Consider the following 24411-nt stretch of genomic DNA (forward strand, 5'->3'; position numbering starts at 1 on the left):
CTGATAAACAAATTCAGTAAAGTCTCAGGATACAAAATCATTGTACAGAAATCTGTTGAATTTTTATACACCAATATTGACGTCGCAGAGAGAAAAATTAAGGAATCAAATCCATTTACAATTGCATCCAAAATAGTAAGATACTTAGGAATAAACCTAACCAAAGAGGCGAAAGGCCTGTACTTTGAAAACTATAAGACACGGATGAAAGAAATTGAAGATGACACAAAGAAATGGAAAGACATTCCATGCTCATGGATCAGAAGAACAAATATTGTTAAAATGTCTATGTTACCCAAAGCAATCTACACATTTAATGCAATCCTTATCAAAATACCAACAGCATTTTTTACAGAGCTAGAACAAACAGTCCTAAAATGTACATGGAACCACAAAAGACCCCGAGTAGCAAAAGCAACCTTGAAAAAGAAAAGCAAAGCTGGAGGCATCACAGTTCTAGACTTCAAGTTATATTACAAAGCTGTAGTAATCAAAACAGTATGGTACTGACACAAAAACAGACACATAGGTCAATGGAACAGAATGAAAAACCCAGAAATGAACCCACAAATGTGTAGTCAATTAATCTGCAACAAAGCAGTATAGAATATCCAATGGAAAAAAGAATTTCTCCTCCACAAATGGCATTGGAAAAACTGGACAGCAACATGCAAACGAATGAAACTGGACCACTTTCTTACACCATACACAAAAATAAACTCAAAATGGATTAAAGACCTAAATGTGAGACCTGAAACTATAAAAATCCTTGAAGAGAACGCAGGCAGTAACTTTCTTTTTTTTTAAAGTAGACTCTATGCCCAATGTGAGGCTTAAACTCATGGCTCCAAGAACAAGAGTCACATGCTCTACCGACTGAGCCAGTCAGGTGCTCCAGGCAGTGATACTCGCCATAGCAGCTTCTTTCTAGGTATGTCTCCTGAGGCAAGGGAAACAAAAGCAAAAATAAGCTATTGGGAAAAATAAACTACATCAAAATCAAAAGCTTCTGGGGTGCCTGGCTGGCTCAGTGTTGGGAGTTTGAGCCCCACCATTGGGTGTAGAGATCATTTAAATAAATAAAACTAAATAAAATAAAACAAAAAAGTTCTGCACAGCGAAGGAAATAATCAACAAAACTAAAAGGCAACCTATAGAATAAGAGAAGATATTTGCAAATGACATATGTGGTAAAGGCTTAGTATCCAAAATATATAAGGAACTTATAAAACTCAACACCCCAAAAATGAATAATCAAATTTAAAAATGAGCAAAAGACACGAATAGACATTTTTCCAAAGAAGATATACAGATGGCTGACACATGAAAAGATGTTCAACATCACTCATCATCAGGGAAATGCAAATCAAAACTACAATGAGCTGTCACCTCACACCTGTCAGAATGGCTAGAATCAACAACACAAGAAACAAAAGGCATTGGCAAGGATGTGGAGGAAGAGGAATCTTCTTGCACTGTTGGGGGGAATGCAAACTGGTGCAGCCACTTTGAAAAAGAGTATGGAGTTTACTCAAAAAGTTACCTTGTATTACTCAAGTGGAACCTAAATGCAATCACAAGTGTCCTTATAGGAGACAAGTGGAGGGAGTAGTGAGACACACCCACAGAGAAGGAGACGGTGATGTGAAGACAGAGGCAGAAATTGGGGTGATATGGTCACAGGCCAAAGAATGCCAGCAACTTTCTCTTCTCCAGGAGAAGCTGGAGAGGTAGGGCTCCCCTTGAGCCTCCAGAGGGAATGTGGCCCTGCCAACATCTTGATTTTGGCTCAGTAAAACTGATTTCAGACTTCTGGCCTCCAGAACTGAGAGAGAATCAATTTCTGTTGCTTTCAGTCACCAAGTTTGTGGTAATTTGTTACAGTAGTCACAGGAAACTAATAGAGTGCCCTTGTGCTGTTATCCAAGTCTCAGTTTACTGTTGTCTCCTTTCCCTACCATCTGGCCCTTCCAAGAAGAATTGCCAAAAACATCCTAATTTTTTTTTTTTTTTTTTTTTTTTAGTGTTTCCTCTTCCCGGCACTATGACAAGCACTTTAGCTCCCTGAATCCTTATAATCCTGTTGGGGGTGGAAGTACTAATATTATTCCTATTTTACAGATGAGTAAAATGAGGTTCAAAAGACAAAATGATGGGACCACACTCCTAATAGGTGATGGAGCTAGTAGTATAGTAACTCCAAGTCAGGTTTGTTCAATCTAAAGCCCACAGTTTAAACCTCTATACTGTACTACTTCAAGCTGTCTCCGTGAAGTCAGAGTTTTAATTTTATTTTTTTAATGTTTATTTATCTTTGAAAGAGAAACAGAGCACGAGTGGGGAGGAGCAGAGAGAGGGAGACATAGAATCTGAAGCAGGGTCCAGGCTCTGAGCTGTCAGCATAGAGCCTGGTGTGTGGCTCGAGCTCACAAACCATGAGATCGTGACCTGAACTGAAGTTGGACCCTTACGTTACTGAGCCACCCAGGTGCCCCCAGAGTTTTACTTTTCATATCGACTGATGGCATTTGGGGACATCTATCTGAGGGATATTTTTAAGGATGATGGACCAAAGGAGAACAAACTCACCTTCATTCCAACTCAAAGGAACTTAGCTGCCACTTCTATTTGGCTTTTCAGCAAACAGCATGGCCATCCTAGCATCACAGACAGCTCAAGTTAAAATGATCTCATATATCCATTTGCCCAAACTCCTCATTTTTTAGATGAGAAAGCTGGGTCCAGATAAGGGGACAGGCTTGCCCGGGATTACATAGAGGCTGTAAGTGGTAAAGTTGAAATTGAAGTCCAGATCTCACTTCAAATCCAGGACTGATTCTACTGCACATCACACTGCCCAAACTCATGGGTGTTGCTATAAACTAACCATAGTCTGGGAACTGACCAAAATCTGGGATATTGCCAAAAGGCAAATGGAAAAATTGGTCTCAAACCTCTCAAAGCTATAGCGCCCCAGGGTCTTCATTCTCATCTGGGATGCCCTAAATGCCTGCTACCACTGAGATGATCCAGGGGTTTGGGAGAGGAAAGCTTCTGAGTTGGGATGGAGACTGAAGAGACCATACTTATGTGACCTCATCCGAAATGGGAGGAAAGAAATGACAAGAATTCGTCAATTCGTAGAACTTAAAGGGATTTCTGGAAATATTGAGTAGCAGCTTTGGACAAATAAATGGAAGTAAGTTGTACCTCACACAATCATCAGGGAACTGCCTTGGGAAACTCAATATGCCTAATAATGGTAATGTCTGAACATTATTCATCCATTCTTTATATACGTCCACTCAACATTGAGTCCCTGTTGTCCTGTCTTTATGTCTATAAGGAGGTTGAAAAAAAATAATGTATTTAAAGTATTCAATACAGTCTTAGTACACAATAAGCGCTTAACAAATGCTGTTACTAAAACATTAATTAATCATAGTATCTGTAGTAGCCACTGTTTTTCAGCCACGTTGATTTCCACTTCGGAGACTGTCCCAAGATACTCTTTGCCGACGTTCCGCCTCCCATTGTATTCTGGGACTTGTAGTCCGGAAGTGGGTGACTTTTTTTTTTTTTTCCCCGGCGCGCAGGCGCAGTGGCGCGGATTCCCGGAACAACCCGCAGAGGCTCCCAGGATGAGCGGGTGGCGGTGGCTGCTACCGCGGCGGCGGCGCTGACAGGACACGGGCTCTATGCCTTTCCGGCTGCTTGTCCCGCTCGGCCTCCTGTGCGCGCTGCTGCCCCTGCACCATGGTGCGCCAGGTCCAGGTGGCACCGCGCCCGACCCCGCCCACTACAGGTGAAAGGGGTCAGGCTCCTATCCCTTACAGAGTTGGGGAAGGGGAAGCGCAGACCCGGTCCCTTTCCTTTCCCAACGTTCTAGGACTCCCCCGCCCCTCCCCTCCGACACCCTGACCTGCTCAGACCCCGCCACTGGGCTCAGGTGGTGATTCCCATTTTCCGCCCTATTCTTGTCCTTTCCCCTGCCTCATTTTTCATACCCCGCACCAGGGAGCGAGTCAAGGCCATGTTCTACCACGCCTACGACAGCTACCTCGAGAATGCCTTTCCCTACGACGAGCTGCGACCTCTCACCTGTGACGGGCACGACACCTGGGGCAGGTAGTGCGAGTGGAGGAGCAAGGGGGCGGCTGGGGTCTGGCAGTACGGTTCCTAGGCGGGCGGGTCACCTGGGGCCGGTGGCTTCACGGTCTCCTCGCCAATTCCAGAAAAGCTAGCGAGGGTGAGGCTACGTTCCCTCCAATCCACCAGGATCCACCCAGCCTCCTGGAAAGTTGGATCCCACTGTGGAAAAAGCCTGGGTTAGCCTGGTGGACTGGACCTTTGAGCTCCAACCATGACAGTACCAGGCACCAGCCTGGGGACTTGGACAAACCTCTGGAGTCCTAGGCTGTCGAAGGTTTCCAAGAAATCAGAAGACCCAACCCCTTCATTTTGTAATTGGTTAAACTGGCCCAGGAGGGGATGTAACTCTTCAGAGCATTTGTTAGTGTAACTGAAACACACTTCCCCCATTACCCTCACATTACTGACTGCTTCTTGAGATTTCAGCTCAAAATGGCACCTAAATATTAGCTCCCTTAACTACCCACCCCCTACAGGTCACTCTCACAAATCACCCCTTTTATTTTATTTTATTTTTTTATTTATTAGCACTTCTCACTCTCTGATGCTATCATTTTCACTTGCTACTAGTTTGTTTTTCTTACTTCCACTAGAATAAAAACTTATGAGGTGGAATTCTCTGTCTTGTTCCTTGCTGAGTGAAAGATCATTGCGTTTAGCTGAGGCTGACATTGATTAAACACTGTGCTAAGCATTTTACTTGTGTCTTCTCATTTAATTCTCTCAACACCCCTAGGGGTTAAGTGTTGTTTTGTCCATTTTACAAATGAGTATGCTAAGGATTGGAGAAGTTAAGTAATCAACAAAATGTGTGTTAGTTTTCTTTCCTTTTTTTTTCTTTTTAGTTGGAAAATATATATAAGCAAAAGGCAAATTCAAACAGTAAAAAATCATATACAATAAAGTAAGTCTCTTACATACCCTAGAACTCCAACCACTATTAACTTTCTTGTGTATCCTCCCCAAAATATTTTTGGTTTCTACCATCATATGTGTATGTGTATCTTTTTAAATTAACTCTTTAAAGTCGTAACTTACATGTAATAAAATGTGCCCATTTGAAGCATCTAGTAACCACTATCACAGTCAAGATAGAGAACATTTCTGTCTTCCTAAAAGTTCTCTGTGCTGCTTTGTAGTTCATTCCTCCGCCACCACTGGCCCAAACAACTGCTAATCTGCTTTTTGTCTATATATCTCTTTTTGAAAATGCAGATAGAAACATACCTCACTGCCTATTCTATCCTTCGTCTTTTTTCATTTAACAATATAATTTGAATATTTTAATATTAGCCCATAGAACAATAGATAACAATTTTTTGTTACAACTTCATAGTTTTGCTCTGTTTAAATGTACTACAATTTAATCACTCTTCAACTGGTATATGTTTGTGTTATTTCTAGCTTTTTGCTTTTCTAAACAGTACAGCCATGAGCATTCTCAAGCATACAGCTCTGTGCACATTGAGATAAATTCCTAGATGTGGAAAAGCCTGTGCTCTTAGCCACAATCTTATACTGCCTCCCCATGGCAGAGAAGAACGCCAGTGAATATAGGTGATATGTTTAACCACAGTTGAGCTACATCAGCCCATCCTCCCAAGTGCATTAAATGGGTCAGAGCTTCTTGGTAATTTTCACTAGGGTTTCTCTGTTGTGACTGGAAACTGGGACGGGAAGAGTCATCACTGTGCCTCACTTACTAGTTTTGGGGGTATCTGATCTGGGGCAACCTTCATAGCTTGTGTTTGATTTTCTTACTAAGCAGCTGGAATTTCTGTCCTTTTACAGTTTTTCTCTGACGCTAATTGATGCCCTGGACACCTTGCTGGTAAGTGTCTTGATTGTTCCTTTACCTCACCATGGTTGTGCAACCAATATCCTTCCTCTTTTGGCAGCTTGACTGTGGGCGAAAAACAAGTTCTTCACTTGGGCCTTTTATTTTCATCTCCGTATTCCAAAGCTTCAGATTCTGGTCGCCCAGCTAGATAGAGGGAAACGATGAATTCCAAATGTATTCAGGGTCATTTATTTAGCAGATGTTTACAGAACACCTGTCATGAACACAGAACTGTGATAGGCCTGTATAACTCTCTGGGGTATACAGAGACTTTGAGACCCTCCTTGTTTTCAGAGGCTTACATTCTTTTTTTTTTTTTTTTTTTTAATTTTTTTTTTTCAACGTTTATTTATTTTTGGGACAGAGAGAGACAGAGCATGAACGGGGGAGGGGCAGAGAGAGAGGGAGACACAGAATCGGAAACAGGCTCCAGGCTCTGAGCCATCAGCCCAGAGCCTGACGCGGGGCTCGAACTCACGGACCGCGAGATCGTGACCTGGCTGAAGTCGGACGCTTAACCGACTGCGCCACCCAGGCGCCCCAAGAGGCTTACATTCTAAACATAAATGTGGTGGGTTTTTTTTTTTTTAAGTTTATTTATTTTAGAGAGAGTGAGTGAGTGAGTGAGTGTGTGCATGCATGCTCAGGGGAGGGGCTGAGGGAGAGAGAGAATCCTAAGCAGGCACCAACCACACTGTCAGCGCGGAGCCCACTGCAGGGCTTGATTTCACGAACTCTGAGATCATGACCTGAGCTGAGATCAAGACCCAGGTGCTTAACTGACTGAGCCACCCAGGTGCCCCTTCAGAGGCTTACATTCTAATTGGACATGTTCAGTGATAAAAATAGCAATAACTAGTTAGTGTGTTATGTGTAGGGCTTGTGCTAAGCACTTTGTGTGTATTATCTTGTTTAACCCTTCTAACAACCCCATAAGGTACATCCTTTACTCCTTCTTCGAGTCAGGAAATCTATTGCTTAGAAAGGTAAAATGGCAGGGGCACCTGGGTAGCTTTGTCGGTTAAGAGTCTGACTCTTGGTTTCGGCTCAGGTCATGATCTCGGTTTCATGGGTTTGAGCCCCACATTGGACTCAGCACTGACATTGCAGAGCCTGCTTGGGATTCTCTGTCTTCCTCTTTCTCTGCTCTTTCCCCATGCATGCTGTCTCTGCCTCTCTCAAAATAAATTTTGAGAAGAGGTAAAATGGCTTGGCCAGGGTCCACAGCTATGAAGTGGCAGAGCTAGGACTTGAGTTTAATTCTGTAGGACTCCAAGTCTTAATCATCCTCCTTAAAAAGGCCACAAGAGAGGATTTAACAACTTTATCCATATTTCACTATTTCTGGTCTGTCACCCCTTCTCCTTTTTATATATTAATAGTATTTACATGATTATGATCACCTTGAAGATATAATTTTTCTTTTTTTATTTTTTCTTAAGTTAATTTATTTTGAGAGAGAGAGAGAGTGAGAGTAGGGGAGGGGCAGAGAGAGAAGGGAGAGAGAATGACACTTAAGTTGGGATCTGAAAGAGAAGCAAGTGTCAACTAGGGAAGTGAGGGAGGACAGAGTGTTCCAGGCAGAGGGAACAGCCTGTACAGCCTGTACAAGGGCCTTATGGCAGGAGAGAGTGTGGCAAAGGCAGTGAATTGAAGTGGGGCCATTATGTCTGGGAGGTGGAGAAGGAAATTCAGGAAGAAAAGTGGAGCCGGGGGTCTGGTTGGGGACCAGATGATGGATGCCCTTGTTCACTGTGTTAAGGATTTTGATTTCTAATTTAACAGCAATGGAAAGCCACTGAAATATTTGAAGTAGAGGGCAGGAAATGCTCAGATTTCTGTTTTGAGAAGATTACTAACTGCAGTGTGGAAAAAGATTCATGTAATCATTCAGTAAACATTGAGTAATTGCTTCATGGGCTGCGCTTGGCACCCTGGGGGAATGCAGGAAAGAATGAGGCTCCTTCCCAGGCAAGATTCTCTTCATGTGGAAAGAAATAGGTGCCCTAAGAGTTGTGTGGATAAAGTTACTGGAGTCTTTTAACGGGCGAAGAGGGTTCCTTTTAGCTGGAGGGATCAAAGGCTTCCTAGAGACATGACATTTAGACAGTCAAAGATAGATTGGATTTGGAAATGGGCAGACATAGGATGGAGGGATTTCTTTTTTTTTTTTTATTTTTTTTTAAATTTTTTTTTTTTCAACGTTTATTTATTTTTGGGACAGAGAGAGACAGAGCATGAACGGGCGAGGGGCAGAGAGAGAGGGAAACACAGAATCGGAAACAGGCTCCAGGCTCTGAGCCGTCAGCCCAGAGCCTGACGCGGGGCTCGAACTCACGGACCGCGAGATCGTGACCTGGCTGAAGTCGGACGCTTAACCGACTGCGCCACCCAGGCGCCCCAGGGATTTCTGGTAAAGGAAAGAGCATGTCTGAAGGCAAGAAAGTGGAAAATAGTGGTTATAGTTTTCCTGAAGTAGATGAAGATAGGTTAGATGAAGATGAACGGCGAGAGACATGGTCAGAAAGGTAGTTTGAGTCCAAACATCGAGGGCCTTGAATGCTGAGACAGGATTGTTTTGGTTCCTTGTTCAAACCAATATAGACAAAGAAGGGAATTTACTGAGTCAGATAACTAAAAAGTCCAGGTAAAGGCTGGCCTCAGAATCAGTTGGATCCAGGCATATGAACAAGTCTTCATGAATCTTTCCATCTCCTATCTCTACCTTCTTTGTTAGCTGTGTTCTCAGGTGCTCCTTATGCTGGCAGAGTAGCCATCAGTAGTTCCAAACTTACTTCCCACTCAGTCAGGAACCTGTGTGTGGGGGAGGAATCAGCCCTTTTGAATTAATTCCCGAAGTTGAGTCTCATTGATCTGGCTTGGGTCACACACTCATTCCTGAACCAGTCACTGGCCAAGGGATACAGTCCGGTGGTCCAGATCAAGTACCCATTCTTGCTACTGAAGGACTGGAGTCAGCCTCTCCCAAACTGCAAGAGTGACTGTGGAAAAAGAGTGATATCTCAAGTTGAGGCACTACTATCAGAATAAAAGATATCAGATTTGCATTTGGCTGATGGTTTAAATGAAAAGGCTTTAATTTTCTCGAGTGAAAGAAAGTCTGGAGGTAATTTCTAGCATTGGGTTGGCTGTTCAGTGATGCCGTCAGAGACCCAAGCTCTTTGTATCTTTCCATTCTACTATCATTAGGGTATTGGCTTTCATTCTGATGCTTAGTACCTCATGGTCTAAAATGGCTGCCACAGCTCTAGAAGTAAAGTCTGCTTTCAAGGCAGAAAGAAGAAGAGTAAACAACATGCCAGCGGTATCTGTCCCTTTTTATTAGGGAAACAGAATCTTTCCCCAGAAGTGCCCCCAGTAGACTTCTCAAGGCTTAGCATTGGCTGGGTAACACATTCACCTCTAGCAGCAAAGGAGGCTGAGAAAGCAAGTGTCTGGATTTTCAGCCACCACATTGGGAACCTACCAGGGTAAAGGAGATTGGGAATCTGTGTTGGGCCAACCAACCTGCAGTGTTTTCCACAAGGATGAATGTGACCAGAGAAGTTTAAAAACAACAGATATCTGCTGCAAATGTCAAAACTATGCAGTCTACAGTCTCTCTTGTTTCCACTAAATGGGTACATAAGGACTCTTGAATTGGTAACTAAGAATTGACTTAACCAGTCTCTTGGTATTGGGTCTCCGTGGTTTCTAGATCTCACTGTTTCCTTCTCCTGTCACCAGTACTAGAACAGAAACTATAGATCTTAGTTGAATAAGTGATGGCCACACCAGCATAGGATCCCAGACTCTCGATCTTCAGTGCCTTCAAGCCTCAGAGAGCCTCACTATCAAGACCTTCTTCTCTTCCAGATTTTGGGGAATGTCTCAGAATTCCAAAGAGTGGTTGAAGTGCTCCAGGACAACGTAGACTTTGATATTGATGTGAATGCCTCCGTGTTTGAAACCAACATCCGAGGTGAGGGCTGCCTGCTGGGGTTTTGGAAGAAAAGAGTGTGGAGTTTTTGCCTCTGTGTAAACCAGGAGGTGGTAAATAGAACCTTAAGGGTCAACCCTGCCAGGGCACTTGGCCAAAACCAGTGACTGAAGAGAGATCTTTTTTCCTCCTAGAGGGTGGGGTGTGGAGGTCTCAGGATCCCCCATCAGCTTCAGACATGAGCAGGGAACAGAGAAGAGACTGGAAAGAGATGTGCCAGAATTACTCACATATTTAACATGTATTTGGTGCTAGGCATACAGCCATGAACAAGAAAGATGTAATCCTCGCCTTCTTGGAACTTATTGCCTAAGAAGCGCTACCCAATAGAACTTTCTGTGATGACGGAAATATTTTATGTCTGTGTTGTCCAGTGTTGTAGCCAGTAGCTGCACCTGGCTAGTGAACATTTGAAATGTGTCTACTGAAACTGAGGAACTGAATATTTAATTTCATTTAATTTTAACAAATTTAAATTTAAATAGTGACGTGGTTCACGGTTCATGATTATATTATGTAGTGCAAGTCTAGGGCATTAGTTTCCAAAACTTGCTGCCCATCAGAACTATTTGGGACCTTTTAAAAAGTTGAATTGTGGGGCACCTGGGTGGCTCAGTTGGTTGAGCATCTGACTTTGGCTTAGGTCATGATCTCACAGCTTGTGAGTTCGAGCCCCACGTCGGGCTCTGTGCTGACAGCTCAGAGTCTGGAGCCTGCTTCTACTTCTGTGTCTCCCTCTCTCTCTGCCCTTAACCCACTTGCATTCTATCTCTGTCTCTCTCAAAAATAAATAAAATTTAAAATAAATAAATAAATAAATAAATAAATAAATAAATAAAAGTTGAATTGTCTAGGTTTCAGTCTAAACCTAATGAATTTGGATTTCTGGGTTGGGTCCTAGAATCAATATTTTTAGCAGGTTTCCAGTGATTCTCATAAAGCTACTACAACCCTTATTTGTAGTGAACTCCTAGACCACCAGTGGCTTAACAAACTGTCACTTCTGGAGGCTGTTATTTTTTGCTCCCTCATTTTGCTCATCTTTATTTTGTACGTATTTTGCAATGAAACTTGTATTACAGACATGTGATAACAGTTTTTTAAAAAATTAAAGAACAAAGACAGCATGATATAAAATCCTGGTTTAGGGATCAGATGGGAGTTTGAGGCCATGCTCACTGCTGGCCTCAAATTTTCTTCAGAGCCCAATTTATCTTCTGTAAGCTAAGATTGCCTTATACCTTTGTTATACCTTATACCTTTGTTGCTGATATGAATATTTCTTTATTGCTGATATGAATATACCAGCATATGTACATATATACATATATATATGCTGGTATATTCATATCATATGTATATAATTATATATATTTATATAATTATACCAGCTTTCTTTTGGTTGGCATTTGACTGGTATCTTTTTCTACTCTTTTACTTTCAATCTTTCTGTATTTTTATGATCAGATATATCTTTTATAAATTATATATTATATTTTGTTTACCCATTCTGACGATCTTTTAACTCAAGCATTTAATCCATTTACATTTACTATAATAACTTAGGTATTTGCATTCATTTCTGTGGTTTTATTTTGTGCTATTTGTTCCATCTTCTCTGTGTTCTTTTCATCCTCTTTTGTGTGTGTGTGTGTGTGTGTGTGTGTGTGTGTGTGTGTGCCTTCTTTAGGTTGACTTTTCTCCCCCTTATCCATTTTCCTCTTGTTAATGACTATGCTCAGTATCTGACTTTTTAAATAGTTTCCTGGAAAACTTAACAAACATTACAAATTTAACAAACATTACAGAATTAATGAAAATCTTTATTTTCCTGAATAGTACAAAACCTGGCTCTGAGAATATCCTGACCCACATGCTATAGATTATGTATTTTAGTTTTTTGTCTTAAGCCCTCCATACATTATTGCTGTTCTATACATTTGACGTTTTAGATTTATTTCTATATTTACTTGTATATTTCTATATTTATTTCTTTGGCCATCTTTCCTACCTGTGTCTCAGACTTTACATCTGTGATCCCTTTCCTTCTATCTGAAGTACTTCCTTTAGAATGTCCTCTAGTGCACGTGTGTTCTTGGAAGATTTTCTCAGCTTTTGTTTGTATAAAATGTCTTTTTTTTTTTAAGCTTATTTACTTATTTTGAGAGGGGGCCGTGGGGAAGAGAGGTACAGAGAGGGAGGGAGAGAGAATCGCAAGCAGGCTCTGAGCTGATGTGAGGTTCCATCTCACAAACCATGAGATCATGACCTGAACCTACATCAAGAATTGGACACTTAACTGACTGAGCCACCCAGGAGCCCCTATATAAAATGTCTTTATCTCACTGCCTTTGTTTGGTCTTTGAGGGATAACGTTGCAGGACATATGGTTCTAACTTGATAGTATTTTCTCTTAGCACACTGAAGAAATCTTTCCATTGTCTTCTCATTTCATTGTCATTATTAAGAAGTAATCTGTCAATCTAATTGTTACATTGCAGATGATTGGTTTTATTTATGCTGGCTGTTCCTTCATTTTAAAAACTTTTATTATGGAAGTTTTAAAAAAATATATAAAAGTAGAGAAAATATATATAATAAACTGGGTTACCCACCACTTAGCCTTAACAATCATTATTACACAGACTCTGCTTTTGAAATCTTTTTTTTCTTTGGTGTTCTGCAATTTTACTGTGATGTGCATAAATGTGGATTTCTTTTTATTATCTTGCTTGGGATTCCTGCATCTAAGAATTTGTGTCATTCATTTTCAAAAGTTCGTAACTATTTTCTCTTCAGGTATTGCCTCTCCCCATTTCCTCCCTCTTCTCTTTTTAGAACTCCAGCCAGATATTTGTTATACCTTCTTACTATATCCTCCAAATCTCTTTGGTATGTTTTAAAAATAAATTTGTTTCTCTGTGTTGCATTCTGGGTAATTTTTTGAAATCTGTTTTCAAGTCCACTAATTCTCTCTTCAGATATATTTTATTTGCTAATAAACCTATCTATGTAGAAATGCCCTACTGGCTCAGAAGAGTGTATGACTCTTGATCTCGGGGTCATGAGTTTGAGCTCCATGTTGGGTGTAGACATTACTTTAAAAAAAAAGTAAACTTGGGGTGCCTGAGTGGCTTAGTCGGTTAAATGTCCAACTTCGGCTCAGGTCATGGTCTTACTGTCTGTGAGTTTGAGCCCTGCATCGGGCTTTGTGCTGACAGCTCAGAGCCTGGAGCCTGCTTCGGATTCTGTGTCTCCCTCTATCTCTGCCCCTCCTGCTCACACTCTGTCTCTCTCTCTCAAAAATAAAAAAAAAATTTTTAATTTTTTTTAAAAAATGAGTAAACTTAAAAAGAAAAACATGCCTATGTAATTAAAAAAAAAAATTTTTTTAACATTTATTCATTTTTTGAGAGAGTGAGACACAGAGTATGACCTGAGCCAAAGTCAGATGCTTAACTGACTGAGCCACCCAGGCAGCCCTAGGCTTGGTCATTTTTATAATTTCTTGCTACTTACTCATCTATTCCAAGCCTTTCTTTTATTTCTTTAAACATTTCTACATAATTATTTTGTATTCTGTGTCTGATAGTTCCAGTATTTGATGTGTTGGTAAGTCTTGTTCTGTCATTTTTGCTGGCTCGTACTCCTAATGCTTTGTTTCTTCATATGTCTTGTGATTTATTTAGATTTTAATGTGCACTCATTCCCTAGACTTTATCCCTGGGCTTCTTTGAGGCCTAGATTGAAGGTGAATTCTTTCAGCTAGAGTTTTTGTTTACTTCTTCCATGTGGCTGGAGGCATTGTCTACCAAAAACTGACTTATGCTAAAGGTTTGAGTTTTCCTGGACTACTTAGTTGGTATGAATTCAGGTTGTAAACCTTAGTACCATCCTGTAGTTACTAATTCTTAGTGGAGATTTGTTTGTTTGTTTGTTTTTCTTCCCTTTATTTGGCATCAAGATTTGAGGCCTGCAGTTTTCCTTAACTGTATGCTAGGGGAGGTGGGTAGGGTTTATTCTGATCCATCCTTACACAGAGTATATAATTCTTTCAGATCCCAACTTTATGGAGGTTATCTTTTATCAGACTCTCCACTTTGGTAGGTCCTGCCTTTGTCTCTTGTTCCCCCTCTGCCAAGAGGAGGGGAAAGCTAAAGCTCAAGGTCACAAGATTTTTTTTGCAATGAGAGGGCCATTCAGGATATCTATTTAGCCATATTTCCAGATACAGAACACTTATGGCTTTTTACAAGTCCTAAGTATTGTGTAATAAATTCAAATAGGTTAATTAATACAATGAAGGTAATAACTACTCTGCCCCTCACCCCGGGTCTTAGGGGGATTGGGAGACAGAGTGACTGAGTGGAATGAGCACAGGCTTTGTAGTCAGACAGACCTGGCCCTACCACTTACTAGATGGATGACCCAGGGCAAGTCACTTTACCTCTCTGAACCTCAGTATCTTCATTTGAAGAGACAGTAGTACCTAGTGCTTGGTATACAATAGGGACTTTAAAAAAAAGTGATAGCCATTGTTTTTGTGACCCACCAAGAAGAGAATTTGTGAACTTAACACTGCACCAATATGTGGGATTAAAGGATTCTTTCACTAGGTGGCTCTAGCCCCTTCCCAGCAAGCCGCTCAACAGAGTATGTAGGTTTAATTGACACAAGAGAAAAACTGGTCCTTGGGACTCTGACACTTGTGTTTTGTGCCATCTGTAGTGGTAGGAGGGCTTCTGTCTGCTCACCTGCTATCAAAGAAGGCTGGAGTGGAAGTAGAGGCCGGATGGCCCTGCTCTGGACCTCTCCTGAGGATGGCTGAGGAGGCAGCCCGAAAACTCCTCCCAGGTAAGACCCACACTGACATGCGGGAGAAATGCAGTCCACTGGATCCTGCTTCTCTTGCTGGAGACAAGAGTGGCAATGCTGAGCTATTTTCTTCTGTTCCTCATCCAAACAGTTAGTATTTCTACCTCTGGCCACCCACCATGGAAGTCAGGAGAGTCCTGGGCATTTTGAGGGCTTGTCAGACCATGGCCCAGGATGGATGAGCTGATCTCATTACTGTTTGCAGGAGAGGGCTGAAGTCCAGCCTGGTGGGTGGAAGATTCTTGTTCCTATTTGAGTGAGCCCTTTTGCCCCCTCTCAGGCCCACACACTGCTGGAATAAAAGGGTTCCAGAGAAAAGCCTTGAGCTGCACATTAGGAGCCCCCAGTTCTGAACTAGCCAATGTCTTGACCAAGCCATTCTTCTCTCCTTGGCTCAGTTTTCCCATCTCTGAAAAGGGATTCATAATTCCTGCTTGCATGCCACATTGGCTTTTTGGGAGGCAGAAAATGAGGTCAGAAAGGAGAAAGTGCCTGGAGAACCTCAAACGCCACTGAAATGGGAGGGACACGTTTTGGAGCTAAGCTGTGTCCAGGGCAGCAGGTCAAGCCTCAGTGTGTTTGTCTGGTGGGGCAGCAGCTGGGCTCGATAGCATCAGCTGGACACTGTGTTCTCTTCAGGGCGTGGTGGAGACTCTGGGGCTGTTCACACCCAAACACATCACTCTGTGCTTTCACCAGCCTCTGGGCCATCACTGTTCTCCCTTTCTGGAGACGAGTGGAGGACAGTGAGTGAGCTGGGTTCAGATCCACTCACGGCTCACGGCTCATGGCCTGAGTGTCTCCTTCCAAACATCATATCCTGTGTGAGTCATCCATAGAGCACACTGCTTAGTTGCTCCTTTTTTTTTTTTTTTTTTTTTGAATCATTAAAAAACATTTTGTATTGAGAAATGTACATACTGGAAAGTACATATTGGAGCAAGCCCCAGGGTATCTGCCATTCAGGTAAAGAAATAGGATTTTGTCACTCCCCCTCCTTTTTTTTTTTTTTTTTAACTTTTTTTTTCGTGTTTGTTTATTTTTGAGAGAGACAGAGACAGAGCATGAGTGGGGGAGGGGCAGAGAGAGAGGGAGACACAGAATCTGAAGCAGGCTCCAGGCTCTGAGCTGTCAGCACAGAGCCTGACGTGGGGCTCAAACCCACAAACCGTGAGATTATGACCTGAGCTGAAGTCGGATGTTTAACCGACTGGGCCACCCAGGCGCCCCTGTCACTCCCCCTTTTTTTAACACTGCCTGACTTTTCTGAAATATTCTTTGAGCCCTTCTTGGTTGTGACTTGCATTCTCCTTCCTTGCCATTGGTGCCTGCCACTCAGCAAATTTATCACTTACAAGAGTAGCCAGACCTTACAGTTCTTGGAAGTTTTGATAACTTTGTTCACAGTTTGGTGACGCACAGGCTGCTCTGGGGTTATTTGACCTTTTGGCCTAGAGAGGAAATCTCTGTCTTTGGCTGTTTGTCCAGTTCCTTGCCTTGAATCAGAAGGCACCAGGGTGGGATGGGCAGAGCATAAAGGAGTGGGCGCATGGCAGGCATTCCCATTCCAGCTCTGTTTGACTCTTTCTGTATGACCTTTGAGTCACTTCTTACAGGCATGACTTTTCCTACCTGTAAACTGAGGATTGGACCACATCAGTAGTTTAGTGATTTATATTCTTAAAAAAAAAAATAATAATAGTTTACCCCCTAAACTATTTGTTTATTTTTTAATGTTTATTTTTGAGAGAGAGAGACAGCATGAGCAGGGGTGGGGCAGAGAGAGAGGGAGACACAGAATCAGAAGCAGGCTCCAGGCTCCGAGCTGTCAGCATAGAGCCTGATGCAGGGCTCGAACTCACGAACCGTGAGATCATGACCTGAGCTGATGTCAGACGCTCAATCAACTGAGCCACCCAGGTGCCCCTCCTCCTAAACTATTTAGAGCAGGGACCCCAAACTGGCTCTTCTGGGGCTGTTTAGGGTCTGCAGATAGGTTTCATTTGGTTATAATTGCACTTGGAAAAGTATATGAGGGGAAATTGGATCAAAGTGGTCAAAAGATACATTCCAGTAATAAGTAAGTACCGGGGCTGTAACATGCAACATGATGACTATAGCTAACAGTGCCATGTGATATATTTGAAAGTTGCGAGGAGAGTAAATCCTAAAAGTTCTCATTGCAAGGAAAAAACTGAAGTTTTTCTTTTTGTATCTATACGAGGTAATGGATATTAACTCACTATGTTCATCATCTCGCAATATAGGTTAAGTCAGGTCTTTATGCCATACCCCTTAAACTCACACTGTGCTATATGACAATCATATCTCAATAAAACTCAAAAAAAAAAAAAAAAACCAAAACAGAAAAGTGTACGAATGGATTCTAATGGAACATGCTCTTCAGTGTGCCACAGCCCTGTCACTTCCTGTGGCTTCAACCCCACCTGCTTCACACTGAGTTACCTGGCTGGCCTCTGAGAGCATGGTGTGAATTAAATAAAAGTAGAGCTACTCTAGCTAAAGTGAGCGTGCGTGGGTGTGGCAGCCGGGAGCATAGCCCACTGCTTTTCTCCTCATCATAGGCTAGAGGGTCATGTCGAGCAGTGCTTGATAACACCTGGGTTAGGTAGCCACTAAGGACCCTCCAGTCATGACCTGTATCCTTCTCTGGCTCAGTCTCTAGCAGATCATCCAGGAGATAAAGAGGGAAGTGCTGGCTCAGGCCTCAGGCTTGGGTCTGTGTTGAACCATCCCTGTGTCCCTGCTCCTGTCTGGGATCATAATTTTGTGATTGTTCAGCATTTCAGACCCCCACTGGCATGCCGTATGGAACGGTGAACCTGCTTCATGGCGTGAACCCGGGAGAAACCCCTGTCACCTGTACAGCAGGGATCGGGACCTTCATTGTAGAATTTGCCACCCTGAGCAGCCTCACTGGTGACCCCATGTTCGAAGATGTGGCCAGAGTGGCCCTCATGCGCCTCTGGGAGAGCCGGTCAGATATTGGGCTGGTAGGTCGGCTGCCACCCTTTCCATCTGAGTCAAGTCGGCCACCTGAGCCCCTGCTTGTAAGATTTGGGGCTCTGAGCAACAAGTTGCAGCCCAGCCAAGAGACACTTAGGGTGACCTCAGCAGTGGTCTAGGACTTAGCATCAGGACACTGAAAGTTAACCAAGCCTCTAATTCAAGTTTCGGACAGGGGAAGAGAGCATGAGAGAGAGCACATCCTCTGCAGGGAAAGGGAGCTGTGTTGTAGAGGTTAGGTTCCATGAACTTCTCTGACTTCTAGGAAGCAGGTTGTAGGCTTCATGCCCCTGACTCACATGGCAACCTTAGATCGCCAGCCCATCTGACCCTCATTTTCATGGTCTATTTGTGTTTGTTAAACTGTGTTTCTTAGAACACCAGTGCCGAGACATGTTGAATGGTGGGCCATTGTATGAAAAGGTAATTCCTGGTCAGTTAAGTCTGAGGAATACTAAATATACAGTTGACCCTTGAGAAACACGTTTGTGAACTGCATGGGCCCACTCACACACAGATTTTTTACAGTACAATTCTATAAACATATTCTCTCTTCTATATGATTTTTTTCAAAACATTTTCTTTTTTCTAGCTTACTTTATTGTAAGAATACGGTATATAATATATATAACATACAAAATATGTGTTAGTTGACTTTTATATTATCAGTAAAGTTTCCACTCGAGCAGGCCATTAGTAGTTAAATTTTTAGACTGTCCAAAGTTATACGCACATTTTCAACTGTGTGGGGCTCAGCACTCCCGACACTTGCATTGTTAAAGGGTCAACTGTTGCATCCTTTTTTTGGAGAATCATAACGAACACAAACAGGTGAAAGGTTATTGTGAAATCCTACAGTAAGTAAAATCTATTTAACTTTGCTTAACTCAACGTTTTCTAAGCTTATTTGAACCCAGAGCTTCCCTTTCTTCTCTAATACCTATTAACCTATGGAAATTGAACATGCTTTGGGCCAGATGATCTCTAAAGTTGGTTTCAGCTCTTAAATCAGATAATCCAGTGAAACTAACAGTAATGGAGCCAAAGCTGTCCAGGAAATAGCACTAGATTTAGTCAGAATTGGTTTTGACCCCAGGCCTTGCTACATCGAAACTATGTGACCCTGGACAAGTCACTCAACCTCTCTGATCGTCAGTTTACTTTAGCAGTAATGTTGATGTATTAATACTTCCTCCGGTGAGTCATTATGACTTGCAAAGACTGAGTTGTCTGAAAGTATTCAGGTAGAGACATGGTTTGTGCAAGTCTGGTTCTAAGCTTGAAAGTGAAACTTATATGGGGAATTCTTGAAAATCCCTTAAGAAGATGCCACTCTGGAGACCTACGGTAACTCCTTTAGTAAGTCCAACACAAGCAGGTTTTTCTTCAGCACTGGAACCATAGTGGACCCCATATCCTCTCAACCCCTACCATTTCTCTGTGCACACTAGCCTGTCTTCTGACAGTGTCTCTTTCCCTATGGGCCTTCTCTGGCCTGGAGCCTGCTCTGCATGCCTTTAGCTGGAAGTTCCAAGATGTAATGCTACCTGGAGCAGTTCTCAATCAGTGACTGATACTGATAAGAGTTTGTGGTCTTCCAACCCCACACCCCAATAGCCTGCATGTCTCCCGAGAGCACTGGGGTGCCTGCCTTGCATCTGACTGGCCAGTCAGGGGTATGGAGAGATCCTTGTTTGGTCTTGAGCCCTCTTTTGGGACTAAGTTTCTCTCTCTGTCTCTGTCTCTGTCTCTGTCTCTCTCTCTCTCTCAGGTTGGCAACCATATTGATGTGCTCACTGGAAAGTGGGTGGCCCAGGACTCGGGCATTGGGGCTGGCGTGGATTCCTACTTTGAGTACCTGGTGAAAGGAGCCATCCTACTTCAGGATAAGAAGCTCATGGCCATGTTCCTAGGTAAAAAGGGCGGGGTAAGGAGGCCTTTGCCATGATTTTTCCCATTGTCATGTGTATAAACTTTCAGTTGCTCCCAAGTGCCTACAGAACCAGTTCTGAGTATATGAGTCTGCGTTCAGAGCCACCATGGACTTCTTTTTCTTTTTTTTTTAATTTTTTTTTAATGTTTATTCATTTTTTGAGAGACAGAGACAGATCGTGAGGCGGGGAGGGGTGGAGAGAGAGGGAGACACAGAATCCGAAGCAGGCTCCAGGCTCCAAACCAACAGCACAGAGCCCGACGCGGGGCTTGAACCCACAAACTGTGAGATCATGACCTGAGCCGAAGTCGGATGCTTAACTGACTGAGCCACCCGGGCGCCCCTACCACCATGGACTTGTACTGCCTACTTGAGGCCCACTATACCTCTTCAGGCCTTCCTGCAAGAGCCAAGTGAACTATGCTGCATTCTCCATGTGTGACCCTGGATTTCTTATTTCCAGGCCATTGCACATGTGTTTCCTTTGTCAAGAATACCTTTTTCCTGTCTTGATGTGTCCAAATGTTATTCACCCTTCAAGGCCCAGCTGAAATGTCACCTTGCCCACAAAGTAGCTTGATCCTCCTTCAGAATGTAGGACCTTCAGCACCTTTTGCGCAGTCAGCTGTCATCCACAGTTATAGCTCTTCCTACCGAGCACAGTGTCTATGCCTTATTCATCTTTCTGCTTCCCACAATGCTTTGGACGAGGTAGGTAGTTGATTCATGCCCATCAAATAAAAGCATTTTACCCTCTAGGCCCTTGGACACTAATAATAATGATATTGAGGAATTGTTGGGCACCTACCTAATAATAATTATTACAGCAACCACTCATTTATTCAGCAGATATTTATTGAATACCATTATGTGAAGTGCTGTGCCAAGCACCAAACATGGACTTTTTAATTTAATTCTTACAACACTATTTGAGATTGTCTCATTTATTTGCATGTGTATTTGGTACTTTGTTAAGATAATAATTTATTGTGCATATTTATTATGCAGTATCCTAGTGCTGGGGATTCTACAATAAACAAAACGAAGTCCTGGCCTTCATGGATTTACATTCTAAGGGAAGGTAAAAGTTCAAGTTCCCACTAGAATGTAAATGCCCTGAGGGCTGGATTTTGTCTTGTTTGCCACCCGTAGGTGCCTGTACCTAGTAGATGTGCAGTGAGTATTGTTGAGTGAATGGGATTGAGCAATCCTGTGAGGTGTGTATCATTACTCTCCCCACCTTAGAGATAATGAGACTGAGACGTTAGAAGGAAGACTTTGCCCAAGGTCACAGCTAGCAAGTGGTAAAGCTGGAGCTGGAATTTGAGTCTGGACGTTTGGCTCCAGAACCCATGCTCCTTCCTCTGTGCCTTCTTGCATCCTAGGGTGCTTTGAAGCTACACCAAAATATGGTCTTGCAAAAAGTGTAAGGCCGTGCTTCTGTTGTCAAGACCTGCCTTTCATCTCCCTCATCACCGATGTGTCTTCTTGCATCTCCTTTGCAGAATACAACAAAGCCATTCGGAATTACACCCGCTTCGATGACTGGTACCTGTGGGTGCAGATGTACAAGGGGACTGTGTCCATGCCGGTCTTCCAGTCCCTAGAGGCCTACTGGCCTGGTCTTCAGGTAGGAATGATCAGAGAGGTGGCCATTTTTCTCTGGAACTGGCAAAGCAAGCTCATTCTGAGGTATAAGTCAAATAAGGTACTTCAGTTGCTGGAGTATTTGTTTTCTAAGGGTGGGGTGGAGAGACAAGAGAGACTTAGAGTGAATGAGACAAACTTCAGATTCTGCCAAGCTGAATTTTCCAAGGGGAGTGTTAAGGTATCAGGTACTGAGCTTCCAATTTGCTGTGAAATGTTATACTACTTAAAGTGGAGAGTGTCTTTCCAGGCTGTGTGGTAATAGCCATTGGCAACAACTGTTTCTCCACTGGACATTTCTGTCACATCTCCTCATTCTTGACAGCAGGCCTGAGAAAGGGTGTGAAAGCAGCTGGGGCTGCTGTGCGTGCCATCGTTATTGTTTTCCATTACATGATCTGATGGAGTTGCAGTGGGAAAGGCAGGATCTTGGAGTCCATTTAACCAGCATAACATATGCATGTTTACATCCACCTTTTTTCTTTACACAGATAGAAATATGCCATGTACCTTTTCACTGAATATGCCTTAGAGATCATTCCTTGTTGATACATCTAGATTACTTTTACTTTTTTAACAAATGCATATATTGTATTAAATTGATACAATTCATTTAACTAGTGCAATTCATTTAGTCCCCCATTATGCACTTTTAGCCAACCTTCTTATTTTACAGGTTTACTTTTATTTTTTTAATGTTTATTTTTATTTTTGAGAGAGACAGAGAGAGAGAGAGAGAGAGAGAATGGGGTAGGGGCAGAGAGAGAGAGGGAGACACAGAATCTGAAGTAGGCTCCAGGCTCTGAGCTGATAGCGTAGAGCGGGATGCGGGCCTCGAACTCACAAACCGTGGGATCATGACCCGAGCCAAAGTTGGATGCTTAACCAACTGAGCCACCCAGGTGCCCCTAATCTTACGAGTTTGAATAGTCACATACCATTCCTTTTTCTCTTTGAACTCCTATTTTCATTCTTCTCCCACAACAGAATTTTATCCTAGTTGTTACATTTTTATGCTGGATAAATTTTATTTATACCCTATTATATGTCTCTGTAATAAAATTTCTGTATACATAGAGATTTAAAAGACTTTTAAATTTCCTGTGTGACCATAGGCTCTGAGTATTAAATTTGTTTTCTTCTTGACTTAGTTATCATTAGTACATAAATGATTAAAGCCACATTAAGAGCTTACGGTTTTTGATAAATAATTATAAAACATAAAGACAATTTAATCAGAAATACATTTCTTAATGAGAGTTTGGGGCCTTTTTATTTTTTATTTTTAAATAAAAAAATTTTTTAAAAATTTTTATTTTAGGGGCGCCTGGGTGGCGCAGTCGGTTAAGCGTCCGACTTCAGCCAGGTCACGATCTCGCGGTTCATGAGTTCGAGCCCCGCGTCGGGCTCTGGGCTGATGGCTCAGAGCCTGGAGCCTGTTTCCGATTCTGTGTCTCCCTCTATCTCTGCCCCTCCCCCGTTCATGCTCTGTCTCTCTCTGTCCCAAAAATAAATAAACGTTGAAAAAAAAAAATTAAAAAAAAAAATTTTTTTTTATTTTAGAAAGACAGCATGAGTGAAGGAGAAGAGTCAGAGAGAGAGAGAGAGAGAGAGAGAGAGAGAGAGAGAATCTTAAGCAGGTTTCATGCTCAGCGTGGAGCCCAACATGGGGCTCCATCCCTTGACCCTGGGATGATGACCTGAGTCAGTCACCCAACTGACTGAGCCACCCAGGCGCCCCATGGGGGTTTTTTTATTTTAAGTAGTTTGTGTATTTGTGTGTGAATAATACATATTGCTGAAGTGGGACATGGTTGTGTATCAAAAGTTTCATTCATTCCTATTTTCATTTTTGTAGATGTAAGTGCTGAGGAGCCTATACACATAAATAATTAGATGGAAATGGAAGGAGTTTGATTACTGCATTATCATTCAGTTCTTTGTAGTCATTGAGTAAATAGATTGAACCATATAAAACTACCAGTATTCATTCAAAACTGGCAATATTATGTGGTTCTTTCTTTATATGATAAAAATAATCATTTAATCTGTCATCAAAAATCATTTTTAATGATCTCTCTGCTGACAATTTGACCAGTTCCTCTTTCAGTTTTTTGCAGGCAGAGAATTGGAAACCCTCTGATATGCAAAAGACTTTGTTACACAGTGTTCAGAGGCCTTCCTTTTTTTCAACACCTACACCGATCTTTTATTTATTTTTTAATATAATTTATTGTCAAATTGTTTTACATACAACACCCAGTGCTCATCCCAACAAGTGCCCTCCTCAGTGCCCATCACCCATTTTCTCCTCTCCCCCAGACTCCCACCCACCCTCAGTTTGTTCTCTGTATTCAAAGAGTCTCTTGTGGTTTGCCTCCCTCCCTCTCTGAAACTATTTTTTTCTCCTTCCCCTCCCCCATGGTCTTCTGTTAAGTTTCCCAAGGTCCACATATGAGTGAAAACATGATATCTCTCCTTCTCTGACTGACTTATTTCATTCAGCATACCTTCCAGCTCCATCCACATTGCTGCAAATGGCATGATTTCATTCTTTCTCATTGCCAAGTAGTATTCCATTGTATATGTAAACCATATCTTCTTTGTCCATTCATCAGTTGATGAACATTTAGGCTCTTTCCGTAATTTGGCTGTGGTTGAAAGCGCTGCTATAAACATTGGGACGCATGTGCCCCTATTCATTAGCACTCCTATATCCCTTGGGTAAATTCCTAGCAGTGCTATTGCTGTGTCATAGAGTAGTTCTATTTTTAATTTTTTGAGGAACCTCCACACTGTTTTCCAGTGCAGCTACACCAGTTTGCATTCCCACCAACAGTGCAAGAGGGTTCCTGTTTCTCCACATCCTTTCCAGCATCTGTTGTTTCCTGAGTTGTTAATTTTAGCCCCTCTGACTGGTGTGAGGTGGTATCTCAG

General features: G+C 42.3%; 1 protein-coding gene across 1 annotated transcript in view; it reads left to right on the forward strand.

Annotated features, from left to right (window-relative positions):
• The first annotated feature begins 3621 nt into the window (after positions 1–3621).
• The window catches only part of EDEM2 (ER degradation enhancing alpha-mannosidase like protein 2), a 31479-nt gene continuing 10689 nt past the window's right edge, over positions 3622–24411 (forward strand). The window contains exons 1-8 of the mRNA XM_047067790.1: positions 3622–3805; positions 4018–4128; positions 5944–5983; positions 9869–9974; positions 14721–14846; positions 17670–17881; positions 19666–19807; positions 21333–21457. Of these exons, the coding sequence (XP_046923746.1) occupies positions 3699–3805; positions 4018–4128; positions 5944–5983; positions 9869–9974; positions 14721–14846; positions 17670–17881; positions 19666–19807; positions 21333–21457 (969 nt within the window). The 5' untranslated portion in view covers positions 3622–3698. The remainder of the gene's footprint in view (positions 3806–4017; positions 4129–5943; positions 5984–9868; positions 9975–14720; positions 14847–17669; positions 17882–19665; positions 19808–21332; positions 21458–24411) is intronic.

The sequence above is a fragment of the Lynx rufus genome, unplaced genomic scaffold (genome assembly GCF_022079265.1).
Source record: "Lynx rufus isolate CCGP_SWC_20201006 ecotype Redwood Valley unplaced genomic scaffold, mLynRuf1.p SCAF_8, whole genome shotgun sequence".
In the NCBI taxonomy this organism is placed as follows: Eukaryota; Metazoa; Chordata; class Mammalia; order Carnivora; family Felidae; genus Lynx; species Lynx rufus.